General features: G+C 39.4%; 1 protein-coding gene across 7 annotated transcripts in view; it reads left to right on the top strand.

Annotated features, from left to right (window-relative positions):
* otofa (otoferlin a) overlaps positions 1–15,059 on the top strand; it is a 53,367-nt gene that overhangs the window by 6,921 nt on the left and 31,387 nt on the right. For all 7 annotated transcript variants that reach the window (XM_029496684.1, XM_029496685.1, XM_029496688.1 and 4 more), the window contains exons 3-4: positions 8,437–8,525; positions 14,544–14,643. In XM_029496684.1, coding sequence (XP_029352544.1) covers positions 8,437–8,525; positions 14,544–14,643 — 189 coding nt within the window. The remainder of the gene's footprint in view (positions 1–8,436; positions 8,526–14,543; positions 14,644–15,059) is intronic.

Here is a 15,059-nt window from a genome sequence, read left to right as displayed (position 1 = left end):
TTTTTGCTGTGGCTGCTGTGAAATTCTGGGAAATCCTCCAAGCACGATTCCCACAGGCTTCTGTCACACTGAATGCTCAGCTTTATGATGGATTCAAATGCAATGAGTCATATGAGGGAGCGGAGACTTGAGAAGGTGACAAGGGCCAAGGAATCAAGGCAAGAGTACCGGAAGTGGTACTCACAGAACAGACGCAAAATAGACACAACAGAGGTAGGGGATAAAGTCAGATAATGAAATAGTAAACGCAAAAGAGAAAGCACCTAAAACACCTTCCCACCCTCCTAGGGGAGGCTTAACTAAAGTTTTTTCCCTTTTTGTTCTCAAAGCTGCTTGCTTTTAAGAAGCAGGGTAATTTTTCCTTTAACCAACTCACAAGCAGAGAGCTGCTTCCTTTGTTGATAACCACAGCTTTTGTTTTCAGTGCAATCAGGAAAATGGTTAACTGTACACTTTGGCCCACTTGCATAGTCATGCGCACACAGCGACAAGGACACGCACATACACACGGTCTCTCGCAGAAATATTGAAATGTTGTTTTTTCAAGAGCTGTTAGTGAAATATAAAACAGAAAAGTAGACCAGAGGGAGAAATTTGTCAGAAATGTTTATGATGATGTGTTATATTATTCCTGAGGCCTGGTCTAATAACTGGTACACAATTGAGTGGCTGGCACTGATACGTGATCTCTTGTGACAAGCCTATTCGATGCTCCTGCAATGCCGGGGAGGTCGTTAGCATCATTCAGAATCAATGAAATGTCCAGGCTTCCCTTGGGATGATTTGTGCTTCCAGTAGTTCCTGAGACTGTGTTTATGACGTGGGTGGTTGTGTTGCATGCTGCTGGTGCCCAAGTGCACAGGCGTTGTTTGCCTAGCTGCCCCAATCCCCCAACAACTCCAAACACTGGAGCATTTCATCCCCACACCCTCCTCATCTGACATCTTCATCTTTGGCGCTGCCGGGACACTCGCATGGCTCAGTAAACTCAGACTAGCCCCTGGAATTGAGAGCCATTAGCATAGAGTTGTGTCGTTATGCATGGATTAGCACGATGCCTTTGAACTCGTATGGAGATAGACGGGACAGAGAATCTGTATTCATTATTCATTCCATGGAGGGACTTGGCTTTTAGCTGCAGTACACTTGGGCTTCCCCCTCACTAGTTAGACATAACTGGTGCAAAGAATAGAAAGCCCTACAAGGACTGGATGTAGCCAGTGGGTTCACTGTGCATACATCCAAGCTGCTGTGCATGTGTATGTGTCCATGTCAAAATGTGTTCTAAGATGGAGAGAGCACATACATGAGTTTGAATTAGACTGTGTGTTTGCATTACACACAAGTTGACAAGAAGCTCGAGATATGCCACTGAAGCAAAGAGGAATATTTTTCAAACATAACAAGGACAAGTATTTTCCTTCTCCAGCTGCTTCAGCACCACTGAACATTTTACCGACATGTTCAGCCTCTGCTCTTCAATTTTTGCTCTAGTAGAGTTTTCACCGCTGAAAATCACGCCAGACTAATCCCAAGTCTGAACTTGACAGCATGTTGCGGCTGAGAGTATGAAGAGACGGCAGTGAAATTGCTTCCTCAGAACTTCCCTTGGTAATCAGGTTAGGGAAGTTAGCAGGCTTTAGAAAGGCGTATGTCTTATACGTGAGCATATCACTATCAGGGAGAGGTTTTTAAACTAATTTACATTTTCCCCTGCAGCAGGATTCATATCCGGGGTGCAACTGGAGAATAATAAGACTTGCACAACATAAACTGCTGTATTAAAGCAATCCACTTGTCCAGGTTATATTTCAGGTGCAGCTCTATTGGTCAAGTGCTAGACAACATAAAATGGTCTATGTGTGAGAAGCTAACTGGAACAATTTTGATGCTAAAAACTTCACCAGTTTTTATGATTCAGGGCTGCTTGAGGGAGGTGCTTTCCCATCTCTGAGTGCACTGAATAAATGATGATCTGAGCATATTTTCTCAGCCCACTTTGACTTGGAGGGAAACTGAAAGCAGAATATGTATATGGAAAACAGCAGAATTTTAACAAGCAGGCTGATGTGCGGAGGCACAGATGACAAAACAAAATATCTGTGCTGCTGCTTTATTTTTACCTCATTATTGTGCACCCTTTGGAGAAAAGGAAAAAAACACAAGAGCTCATTTCTCTTTGGCTGTCTGTGTGTGCTCATGTGAATCAGCTTGTAACTCATCTTTAAATACTCTCTCTCAGGAGTGACAACAGCCTCATAGAACACTGGCACAAAAATCAAGTAGGGGATGTAAAGAATTGTGCAGGAATTTCTAGTTGAACTTTTTAGCTATATAATAGATATAGACAGAATAGATTTTCTGTCTCAGAGCATCCAATTTCAACGAAACAGAAGAAGCCAAAAAGATATCCCAGCTTGTATTGTGAAAGAAGAGGCCTATTAAAGAAGCAGCAGGTGAAAAGTATTTGGCTGTGAGCCCTTTTGTGGTTATGCCTTGTAACGCTGTGATAGGAGGACGCAATGCATGTTTGTTTCAGATTTTAGAAGTAGACAAGATTGACCTTGTGTTGCTTTAAAGAAAAAGAAGAACCAATCTCAGCAGAAAAGTTTATAATTGTATTCCGAACTCTGTGGCCTTTATGTTTTCAAGGACAAGGAGCAGCTTACTTGACGAGTGACATTGTTCATTATCTCAGCACCATCTGGTCTTCCACAGCGGAAACTGGGGAAATAATTACAGGTTTGTTCGAGTGGATCGTGAAACTAAATTAAATTAGAATTTTTCTGAATTGAATGGGTAACTTATCATATCTGTCCCCACTGCCACTCAAGTTCAATGCCACTCATAGTCGAATTTATGTAACATTAATGCAATAATTATGAAAATAGAGCGAAGCAACTCAAAACTATCACAGCATGGTCCGCAGCCACTATCACTTACATAGTGAGTGTATGAAATATTCTAATTGGATCAGCATCAGTATGTTGATGCCTGCGACTCTTGATTTGGCACGTCCTATAAATTAGATTGAGATGAATGGGGATACATTGGAGCATGCAGAGATATACGAGACATATGAGAAACAGCAGCGATGGAAGTGAAAACAGGGATGGACAGTCCAAATGGAAAGAGTAAATTGAGATTGTGTCAGTGATGGTGCAGTGGGCGTGTAGGCAGCGATGTCAGTGAATTGGATAATATCGAGTTTCTTATTTGAGACACTCTTTCCTCCAGGCCATCAAACACGATTACACATGGATGGATGTGTGAGTACATGACCAATTGAGCTGATTTTTGATCTGGTGATAGCACCAGATCAAAAATCTGTGCAATCCCCAAACTGTTTACAATTCACGCCTTCATGATGATGTCAGTGCCAAATTTCATATTACTATTAATGTATAAATAAAATGGAAATGGAATTTGCTTCTTAAGCATTAGACATATGAAGATAAATGATTGGCACATGATTAAATCCACATTCATAAAAATGGATGAAGGAGATTATGACTAAAAAAAAAAAAAAAAAATCAGCAATGGAAGGTTATGTCAGGTTTTTCTATGCGAGAGAGTGAAGTTCCAGCATTTAATAATTTACTATTGGAGAGTTGGACTACAAGATCCGAGATGGAGACAGTCCTGAGTCATAATCCTAAATATTACACTGAAACGCATACAGAGCTGAGTGGGAAAGCCAGCTATAATAAGAGGGTTGCTTGTACAGCATCTTTCTGCTGTCTACCCTTATTTCTTTTATCCTCTCAGAGTACACCTATGCCTACGTATAAAGGGCTGCTTCATTATAAAATCACAAGCAGAACAGGCTCAGACAAGAGCAAAGACAGACTCCATAGAAAACACAGTTAGTGTAAATATAGCATGTTGCTTTCAGCCTTTGTAGTGTGTGTGTGTGTGTGTGTGTGAGAACAATAGATGCATTTTCATAATTAATCACAGAGATGTTTTCATCCCCCGTCCATGGCAACAGCTAAAATATATCAAAGCACGGTGCATGGAGAGAGAGAGGGAGGAATGTTTGGTCACTCGTCTGCTCTCCACAATGCTACAGCGTGGGTTCACAGCGCTAATAGCTGCTCTTCAGTTGAGCATTTAGCCACTTGGACTAGTTACTGTGGCCTCAAGGCGTCCGGTTAGCAAGATCATACCTGCCACTTTTAATGAGTGCCCTTTTCTCAACCAATTAGAGTGTATCGTTTGGTACAGAATGTTAGCTCTGCGAGTAATTTCTCAGAAAACGGAGAGGAGGAACTAAAATGAGATCACTATATGAATTTGTCAGTGCAGTGGTTTTTGCTTTTTGAATTTCTATTGTGCAAATCTTTATACACATAATCTGTGATACACAGTTGGACTCAATGTTGAGTGGGCGCATTGCAGCAGGTTTGCATCAGTCAGTGTTCGAGGCAGAGTGACTACTGGACAGCTTTAAGTCCGGCTGTGCAGAGCCTGATGTTCAACAAAACAGGGGGCAAACTCGTATCGATGTTTGTTAGTGTTTCGTTTCATTTTGTTGCATTTTAAGTCCCTGCACAATCTCAAAGGTGTTTTTCGCTAACTCTATCTCACTGGACTTCAGACTGCAATCTGTTGTAGATGTCATCAAACCAAGTGTACTAAAGAGAACAGGCGTTTTTCATGAGGCATTTGGACTTGTCTAAGTAGATAAATCACATAGCTCTCCTTGGTTCTCTTGTTGCACTAAACCAAAATGGAGAGAAATGGAGATGCAGTGAAAAGGAATTCAGCCATTATTCAATTTATTATTACATCTGTATTTTTATCTTCTGTGTAAAAATGTGTGATACAGGTGAATTAATTTACATCCTCTGTGACTAAACAAAGCTGAAAGGATATTAAGAGGAATCTAAGTCAGCCATGGTTTCTACACTTCCAAAAAGCCAAAGGAAGCCATGTTGGAAAATGTGTTTGTTGATCCGTGGTGATCACAAACACAATAAATGATGATAATCCAGCTTTACGCATTCATTCAGTAGCATGGCACTGTTCTTCTGAACAGTTTTAAATTTTAATCTCAGGCTGCTCAGAGGCAGCAGATTAAAAATAGACATCATTAAATAATCATGTTATTTACTCATGTCTGCAGTACCTGTAAAATAAATAAATGGAGCTGAATAAAAGAAATCTGGACAGACTAGAATAAAAAGGTTAAGGATCTCTGTCCTGTGAATAACAGAAGAGTATGAGCTTTTGCATACAAATTATAATTTTTTTCTTCAAAAGATAAGAAATGCAAGTTCATAAGCATATTGGAGAGTTGCTTAACTTGACAAATGGGGAAAATTTAGTAGCTTAATGCTGCATAACAATGAAATTGCTTTCTCCTGAAAAAAAAAAAAATATGGCACCTTTTTGAAACCGATTATAATTGCAAATGTATTGTCTTATTGACTTTTACAACTTGTTCACAGTTGAAGCACAAAAAACGTTCGACTTTCTTACCGTAATGGATTTTCTGCTCCCATTTTATTTGTCTGGACTGTGCGGGTATTTAAATCACTGTACTTTGGTGCGTCGCAGTGACTGTGAAAGCACCATGCAACATAAACAGCTTGCTCCCTCGTGCTGTGGATTCCTAAATGTATTTTACTCCAGAGATAAGTAGCCTTGAACAGGATAACAAAGGACTGAGACACATAATGCTGTAAATTTGGAAAATCTATATTTGTATATTTGAAAAGGGTGGGTGGGGGTGGTACCTGCATCACAAAAGGCTTTCATTTGTGTTTTGCAGATACAGATTGAAATGCAGGGACTCCTTACACCAGGGAAATTAACGTGGTTGCCCAGTGCCCCTAGTGGGGGATAAACAAACCATAATCATGTTTCCAGTTGTGGGTTTATATCATTTGAGGTGTGTGTCACTCTCTGGTATGTGCATATTAGTTTTCATTTCCCCCATTAGCTGTGAGTGCAGTCTTCCGGGCAACATTAACACCATGCCGGGGTCTCCTTCTTTGGACACACTTGTCTGCTCTCAACACACTGGAAGAGAATAATAAATGAGATGTGCTACAGCTGTATTAGCCGTGATCTCAGCTGACGACCGTCAGTCTGAGGGCACTCTTTTGTGGAGCAGAAACCACAGAAGGGCTGCGGAGACAGGGAGAACAGACAGATGCCTTAATGCAACACAAACACATGCACACACACACAAAGTAGCAGGTGTGAACCCCAGGATCCGATAATGGGACACTCATGATGGATCATGTGCCTGACAGCCTGCAGTGTTTTCCTGACTTAGTAGCTGATATCAGCTGGGGGTGAATGCGTTTTAAATCACATGCACAACCTTTATCCCTCCGTCCTCATATTGTACTACAGCACAAAGGACAAGGTTCTGAGGTGACATACTCTAGAAATTAGCACATGAATCTATCAAGTTTCCAAGCTTTACAATTACAGTTTTAATTTCCTCACTTCATTTCACGGCTCTATCATAACTCAACTCAAGAGACCTGAATAATACATCACATGTTGGTGTCAGGTTTTACTAATGCGTGTTGTAATGAGACTGGTGATACAAACTACTGAGTTGCTTTTGGCACATCTATCAAATCATACTTTTCTCCCAGATGTTAGCTACTTGAAATATCAAAATATTTTATAAAATATATATGCATCTTAATTATACTAATTTGTATGTGTGATGAACAATTATGTCTCCCATGGCAAAGCCTCAAAGCATCACAAAACTCCAAGGGAGTTCTTTATATATATCCTTGTTAAATTTGATGTTTAATGATGATGATGATGATGTTTTAAGATGGTTTAAAGGTTTGTTCATCAGTGTTTTAATTTTCTAGCGTCATTATATTCCTGTAAATGCTAAACTGGAATCAGTTTAACTTGATCTATATATTACTCAACAAACTACAAGTAGAAAATTAGACAAACAAAAAACCAAGAGGGATACAACGCAATATAAATCAAGATGAGATCTTCTTGTAGACTGAAAAATTGCAAGATGAATCTACAGTTTATTGCACCTTTTTTTTTTTTTAATCTAAACAAGAAACATGAATTGACAACATGCAATTTGATGACGGTTTATTTAAAATTTATGTTAAATTCACTTCTTTAACAGCAATACAAACACTTTTTCATGAATTGCGTTTTATCCTTATAGCCCCTTTTCAGCCACATTATTCATACAGATTTAAAATCCACCACTCTGTGAATATAAATTTTACATGAACAAAGAATTATTTTTAGATAAAAGAGTCTTTGGAACAGCCTGTGTGATGCCGCCAGGATGTGTTTGACTCTATTAGCTATCTTTCATTGTTTCCTACTGACTTTAAGTGTTTCTAATGTTTTAAAGTGAGTTAGCTGACAAGAGTCATGAAACGATTTGACAGTGTTGCTGCCAGACTAACTCTCTGAAAATAAGCCCTCATATATTCATATTTTTTAGGTGGCAGAGATTCAGGATACAGGATGTCCTCAAAATAATGATGTAGAAACAGCAAAGTCGCATGATGATTATTCTCATACAGCCAATTAGTAAAGGCTGAGGACACTGAGGAGATTTCTTTTGGAAATTATTGACCATAATTAAAAACTGCCCCTTTTAATCTTTGTCACTTTTCCTTTTCCTGTCAGGCAGTTTGAACCATTTTCAAACTGTTATTTCGGAGCTAAATAAAGCAGAAATGGCAAAGGACGGGTATTTCTCCAAACTTCTTCCGCATTCCTCACAACCTGAGTTTTTGTCTCAGATGTTTCCTAGACATTTTCAAGAATTCAGTAGCATTTTGTGCTGCTGCTGCCTTTCTCATTTTTACCTCATTGTGAATCAGCTCCTAAATATTAACATATTCTCTGCCATGGCTATACGACCTACAGATGTTTATGCGTTGGGACTTTTGTAGCTAGAAAGCATTTTATGAAATTGAAGGATACTTTAGAACTGTAAGCTGACATGAAGCCTTGAATGTGGGCCCAGACTGCGATTGACTTAAAGGCATAATGCTACTTTTTGGAATTAACGTAGCTCACTTTCAGTTGAGTGGCCTGATTGCTTGGTGCAGAAGCAGTAAACTATAAGCCCTAAGCCGTGTCCAGATGAAGAGGTCTCACAGTCTTTGGTTGTAACTTATTACTTTGGCTGTAGATTTTTCAGTGATGTGCACTGTATTGATTAGTATTGAGTTTTTCAAGCAACACTGCTAGGCTGTATCCAAAAAATCCACGTACCAGCACTGATAAAGCTCTCCAATGATGCGTGTCCAGCCTGTCATATACAATTTGCTTCATATTTACCAAACAAGTTTAGGTGATAGTCAGTTTTTCTATTTAACTGTATTGTGTCTGACTGGAAAAAACAGTTCATCTCATTGTCCGTTGCAGCCCTGTTGTTAATTTTTTTGTTTTTTTTTTCTTATTCCCCAGACATTTCGATGGCCCATTGCAAGTACGCTGGACAGCAACGAGATGTTGGAGATCCAAGTGTACAATTACAGCAAAGTGTTCTCCAACAGGTAAGTTGTCCTGCTGCTCCCACCTTGTCCTCTTAAAACACCTTTGCCACAACAGTGTTGCAAAGTGAAATGTTAGTGGTGTCAGCGGCCTTTTCTCCCTTCCTGTCACAACCTGTGACCATTTCAGACTGACACACAGCATCTGTTCCTCAGCTCCAGCAGAGTAGGCCCCGTATTACCAGAGAGCAGTGTTTTTAAATTGAGTCAATTGCGTGTGTAGCAGACTGCAAAGCCCAAAGCTGGACATAAATAGGATTCACGTCAGGAGGATGGTGAAGGTAATGAAATGACATTAGGTCTTCAGTAATGGGCACATTTGTCACTTAACATGGGATGTTGTAGTGGATGAGCCCAGTGGGATCTCTTGTCGAGCATGTCTTGGACTCAGTTTATTTGTAATGTGTGTGATTGAACTGCACATACAATTCTGCCTTGATATTTTTATTGATGAGAATTGACACAGTTCAGACAAAAATACTAATTTATCTATTTTTTTGTACATAGAATTTATTTTTATATTTATGACCAGAGTGCTCTTGAGCATCACATTGACCTGCTTCCAGGTTTCTGCACTTGTCTCCACTTACCTGTAAGACAACATTGGGACTTTGGGACATTGGGAAAGCTGGCTGGTTAAGAAATTTTTTCTCCTCTTTCTCCTTGGCATCTTCATTTTCTTCATGCATTTTTCCTTTGAGGTGTATCCAGTAGCATAACTTCTCTGGTTTATGTTCCTAGATTTGAAAAGACGTGAGGGTTGTGCCAGGAAGTCTGTCCGTACAAATCCAATCAGATCGTTAATATGTCCACATGAAGGACAAACGACATCACCCACGCAGCCATTCGAACGTGCTTTGTCTGTGCGCGTAGGTGGTAACGTGTGTGGATGCAGCTGTCTTTTTTATCTTTTATAAGTGTCGCCATATCAGGTCTACCGAATATAAATGTGGTTGTGACCGTAATTGCAAAACATGCAAGGACTGAATCTGAATGAAAAGTAGCTGGCAGGTGTACAGACGGATGTAAAAGTTCGATATCACAACACCTCGCAACAGTCATTGTGATTTTCTGGTGCTATTGTCTGGAAATGGAAACCACACAAAAATTTCTCAGCCACAAAATGGAACATTCAATCAAAGGTGAGTTTTAAGAGGTGATCACAGATATATGTAGATCTCTTCTTCTTTTTTATTTCTGTTTTCTGTTGCAGCTAGCCCAGCTCTCAGGATGGACACTCAATACACCCATGTGATTGCTTACAGACATTTGTGGTCCCTAGGGATAAAGACTGATGATCCCTGGTATCTGAAAAATTTAAAGATGGATTATAATTTGTAATATTTAATGTGCTATAGATTTTTATTAGGCCTAGAAGATGCATCCAAAATTTACTCAATTCAAATTTTCTTACTTTTTATTTAACACTACCAATGATTTTACATATCCATTCATTTCAATTTCTAACAGATTAATCAGCTCAAGGCAGCATAACATAGCTGCAGTACCCAGCGCATGCATTTAGCAGTTGGTTTTCCTATAAGCGAATGACTACAAACTCTCCAAACATCTCCATGTTTGTTGCCTTTTTAAATTTCTTTCTTGGTGTCTTCTGGCATAGGAAGATAGTGACCCCATTCCTAATCTAGCCCACAAATCTCTGACTGACCTGGTTGTTTTTCCAACCATGGTAAGTGGCCCCAAAAAAACTGTCATTCAAGAAGAACATTTTGAGGCAGTGTTGTTTTCTTTAAATCAAATGCAATGCTATTTTATCCATATGCTGCTTTTTTACACCACAAGCTCAGCTGAAGATGCTTTAACATTTATAATATAATATACACTCAGGCTAACGCGTGCACACACACACACACATACTCTTGCATGCAGAGACACTTAAACACGAATGTTAACACAACCCCATATAAACTTAACTGGGTAAATAATTCAAGCTGAGTCTCAGCTTGTGTTGTTCTCACACCTGCTCCATATGTCCACAGGCTGCATCATTACCAGGATAACTGATCTGCTTCATCACTGTAGGCACCAACACACTGTAAGGCCGGTGTGTCACACCCCGCAACCACAAGTGCAATCACATTACCATGGCACAAAGAAAAGGCAGTGTTGCATGATGGTCTTTGTGCCTCAGCGCCATATAGACTGTTTTTATTATCTCTGGTTGCACTCAGTGGAGTACTCTGCATGTGAGGTACTGAGCAGTGAAGCAGAATAAGTGTTTATATGATTGTATATTCAAGGTCTGTAGAGGGATATCAGGGGTCTTTGGGCTTGTTTTCGCCGTGTCCCAATCCAGAGGAGGAATCCTGAAGTCCACAATTCTGTCTTAAATATATCATAACTAAGTGAAATGAAATATGAGACCATGAAGACCCATTTTAAAAGAAAATCAGTGAGAGAGTGGAAGAAAGCCACCAAATTCAAAGTTTAGATTGCATATTCTTGCATAGTTAAACTGTTATGTTGTCTTGCAAAAGAATGATTGCAATAATTTCATCACAGCATCTCATTTTCCATTTTGCTCCATAATTTTGTTTTCCTATTGCAGTGTTATGTCATTTTGGCTGGACTGCATCCTATAATTATAAACCTTACTGGGTGGCTGGCTGGATGGCATGCTCTCTCAGGAGGGTTTACAGCCCGCAGTATTACAACTTGGTGCAATGTTGATACATTTAAAGACCACTTTAGAGACTTTTTCTTTCCAAAATGTGAACTTGCAGCTAAAGGCTACTCTTTTTATAAAAAGGTGACCAACCGCTCTGTTGCCCTGGCTCCTTGAGAGCTGCAGAGGCAGAAGAGTGCTGTTACACTTAACCTTGCCTTCATAACACCAAATAAACTACTTTGCTTTCATGTGCCATTATTAATAAAAGAGGCAAAGGGATAAGTAAACACAAGATAAACTTAGCAAGAGAGCGCTGAACGGCGTGCAAACACTGACTGGCAGTTATTAAATTCCTGAACTGCTTCCTATTTATGAAGTACATACATGTTACAATATAGCTATATTAAAATTGCATAAACTATAATTGGAGGATTTATTTACATGATGCAGTCCTTCTTTCTTCAAAACCCAAGACAGTCATCTGAGACTGCCATAAAGAAAGCAACAACACCATTATATCCCTCCTCCTTTTCCCCTTTGTCTTACAATCTGACATTTTAATTAATCTGATCTGGGTCATGCTACTGTCCACAAGATTTTGTTATGTTGCTACTTATGCCGCTTCTATGAAACTAGAACAGTGCTCTGAACAATGACAGTGAGAAATGGAGCGTAATAGCTTGTCCTTTTCTTTGTGGTTTTAAAAAATCCAATTTTGCATGTCTTTGTGTCGTTTGTATGTGTGCAACAGGTGGGAAGAAATCAGTATTGTGTGTCAATGTGAATCATGTTCTCTGAATATGTTTCTTTCTCTCGGTGTATTCTCTCCCATGGGGGGCACTGCTCGGCAGAGGTTTTTCCCCAGCTCATCCGAGGCAATATCGCACACACACCTGCCAGCTGTAACATTTCCATTTCACACTGGCTTCAGACAGCTGTGGTGGATTAGTGCAACCTTGACGGCAACCGTGTTTGACTTGGAAAAAATGTTTTACACTTCAAAGTCATGCTCCAGTTGATTTTAGCCTGCAATTTTCTCACAGTACTTTCTCAATTTGTAAAAGAAACTTGAGGCATACAAAGAAAAATAATGCAAATTGAAAGGGAAGAGAGCTTTGAATTATGGAGCAGATGAAAGTAAATTGTTTGCAGAACTACAATCAATAATGAATGCCACCTTTTGAAGTGCTAAGAAGTGAGTCAGAACATGATAGGCCCTGCTCAGTTCAATTATTCAACATTTGTACACACGTTACAATGGTTGAAAGGAAATGACTGATCAGTTGCCTTTCTATGTAACCCTGGATGTATCGATCACCCCTAAAACAACGTATTATACTGTGAGGTGTATTATGTTTTCAGGGCATAAGTTTCTATTCAGCTTCTAAGAAAAAGTTCCCTCCAGAAACATTAATAACCTTGCAAGCTTTCTTTTTGAGTCACGGCATGCCTGTAAACTTTAGAGTGGAGTTATTTATCTGGGGAATCTGGCAGATAGGCACCCTTATAGAGAAAGCATCTGCTAAAGTCCTTTTTTTTACCTCTATCACTGGAATTTAAAGTGAAGTCAAGCCTAAATCCACCTTATTATTACATTTTGGAGTTCTGCTGACAAATGTAGCAGCACTTACCACTGTAGGTTGAATTCATTACCAGTGGCTCCGGAGGAAAGAAAAAGTATAGGTGAGGACAGAGATGGAAATAAAAGATGGAGGTGGGTACATTAGACTGAGTAGAAGAGGAATAATAGCAGGTGACAAACAGCACCCTGTCTATATTTGTTCTCTGATAAGTTGCTGTGTTCGCCTGCGTCTCTGGTTATTCTTTGGTTCTGAATTTAATGACAACATGGTCTTTCATACTGAGCAGCAGGTTTGCTTGTGCACAATGCGTGTTTGTGTGTACTGCTTTCATTCACATTTGTCTGTCACTTTCTATAGTCCTGTTGAGGTGCTCTCATCATTAGCCATAACCCGTGTCTGCGTGTGTGTTTGTGTGTGCGCATGTGCTAAAGCCATTGAATGTTGTTTGTATGCCCTTGTTTTATTGCATTAATGCTCCCTGTGGACTCGTATCCCGGCTGGTGGCTGTGTGTCTCTTCCTAATGATTCTCTTGTTGCTCCACATGCATTATCTGCTGCTGGATGCCACATACTCTATGTACTTTTATGTATTTACAGTGTGCTTGCACATTTGTCTGAACACTATAGCAGAAATGGCATATGGTTGTGGCTCAGTATGGGCTGGCCCCCATGTTCTTTGTGTAGAACAGATTGGTCTGAGAACAACACAATGTTTTGGGGGAAACTCTTTAAATTATTCATCAGCTCTAATTGGCTGGCTGAAAGAGGACTGTACTGGGTTTCTTCCCACTGTTAGGCTCTACGATTGATCTCTGGGCAGCACAAGGATCAAACTTATATTTAATGACTGTAAACAGTCTAAAAAACAACAACAAATCAATGTTTTATGTCAGTGTCATTGTCCATTGATGAAATAGTAAAGATGAACATGCTTTTCATATTTCTCTCCATATGTCCAGTTTATTGAAATGTTAAAGGTTTCTGCTGGTCAAGATGTTGGGGATATGATGTATCATGGATCAAGACTCACAAAGTGATCAAGGACCAAAATCTGGTGCTGCTCTTGAGATTAGACATTTAAACGTATTACAGTTATATTTGCTCTAAGTCTTATATTATTCTCCTCTCTATAAAGAGGCTTAAGTTTTTCTAATATGGAAAACAGAGACATTCTTTACCATCCAGTGCAGGGTCTGCCAGAAATTCATCAGAACGAGCAAAACTTGTAGACAGATACACGTACAGTTGGATGACAGACCAAAATTTATGCTGTTTGTTAAAATAAATCAAATTCAGTTTGTATTCGGTTTTTGCATAATGTCAATGAAACAACTGAATTCACATATTTGAACAAAATGACAGTAAATGTAAACACTTTTAGCTGCTGTGCACAAAGTACGACTTACCAAGAAGAGAATCGAGGTGTAGAGGGGGATTGATTGACAGCGTGTTTCTGCATTTGAGTAGATATCTACTTTCTTAAAATTGCTTTGGAGGTTTTTTGTGAGATTGTGACAGAGGAAGTTTGGCAGTCTATTCATAACTCTGTCTCTGACATACACACTATTGCCACACTATAAGACAAAGCGGTGGAGAACAGATGCTTTGGGCAGTTAAAAGAACAATTTGTCAGCATTTAGTTGTGTATCCAGCAAAGCTTATGTAACTTGCTTAAAGGGCATGAGAGTTACACAGGAGTGAACGGATCAGAAACAAAGGAGGAACAAAGGGCAGAAACACGTAATCCAATGTGTTGATGTCTTGGTTTCAGTTAATGATGTCTTGCTTCCTGTTGATGTTTTCCTGCAGACTGGTGGGGACTTTCTGCATGGTACTTCAGAAGGTGGCTGAAGAAGGACACCTAGAGCTGACTGACACACTCATCGATGATAACAATACGTCAATAAAGGTATGGCTAAGGAGAGAGTAAATGTTTTTGGAGAGTGTATTCATGTCGCTTCAGCACTCAGTAGATGACACATAGAGAGTAATTTCTTTGGAAATAAAGTCGTGTAAAATAAGGAAACAATTATTTCAAAGATCTAAATAGAGTTGAAACTGTATCTTAGTCCTACAGGAGTTGTTTGCCTGCTTGTGATGAGCTTCACTACTAAAACCTTACTAATATCTCTAATCACAAACCAACCATTAGTGTAGGAACAGCACATATGTTTCCAGCTGCTACTAGTTATGATCATCAATCTCATATTGTCTTTGCATTTACGCTGAATACGGCACAATTCTTCAGTTCCAGTTTATTACCTTGCTTTCCTCTCACATTACTGCCAGCAAGTAAGTCGTGTTGAGTGAAAACACTGATAAACC

This window comes from Echeneis naucrates, chromosome 24, assembly GCF_900963305.1.
Source record: "Echeneis naucrates chromosome 24, fEcheNa1.1, whole genome shotgun sequence".
In the NCBI taxonomy this organism is placed as follows: Eukaryota; Metazoa; Chordata; class Actinopteri; order Carangiformes; family Echeneidae; genus Echeneis; species Echeneis naucrates.
Note: the sequence above shows the minus strand (reverse complement) of the source record. Positions and strands in the feature narration are given on the sequence as shown.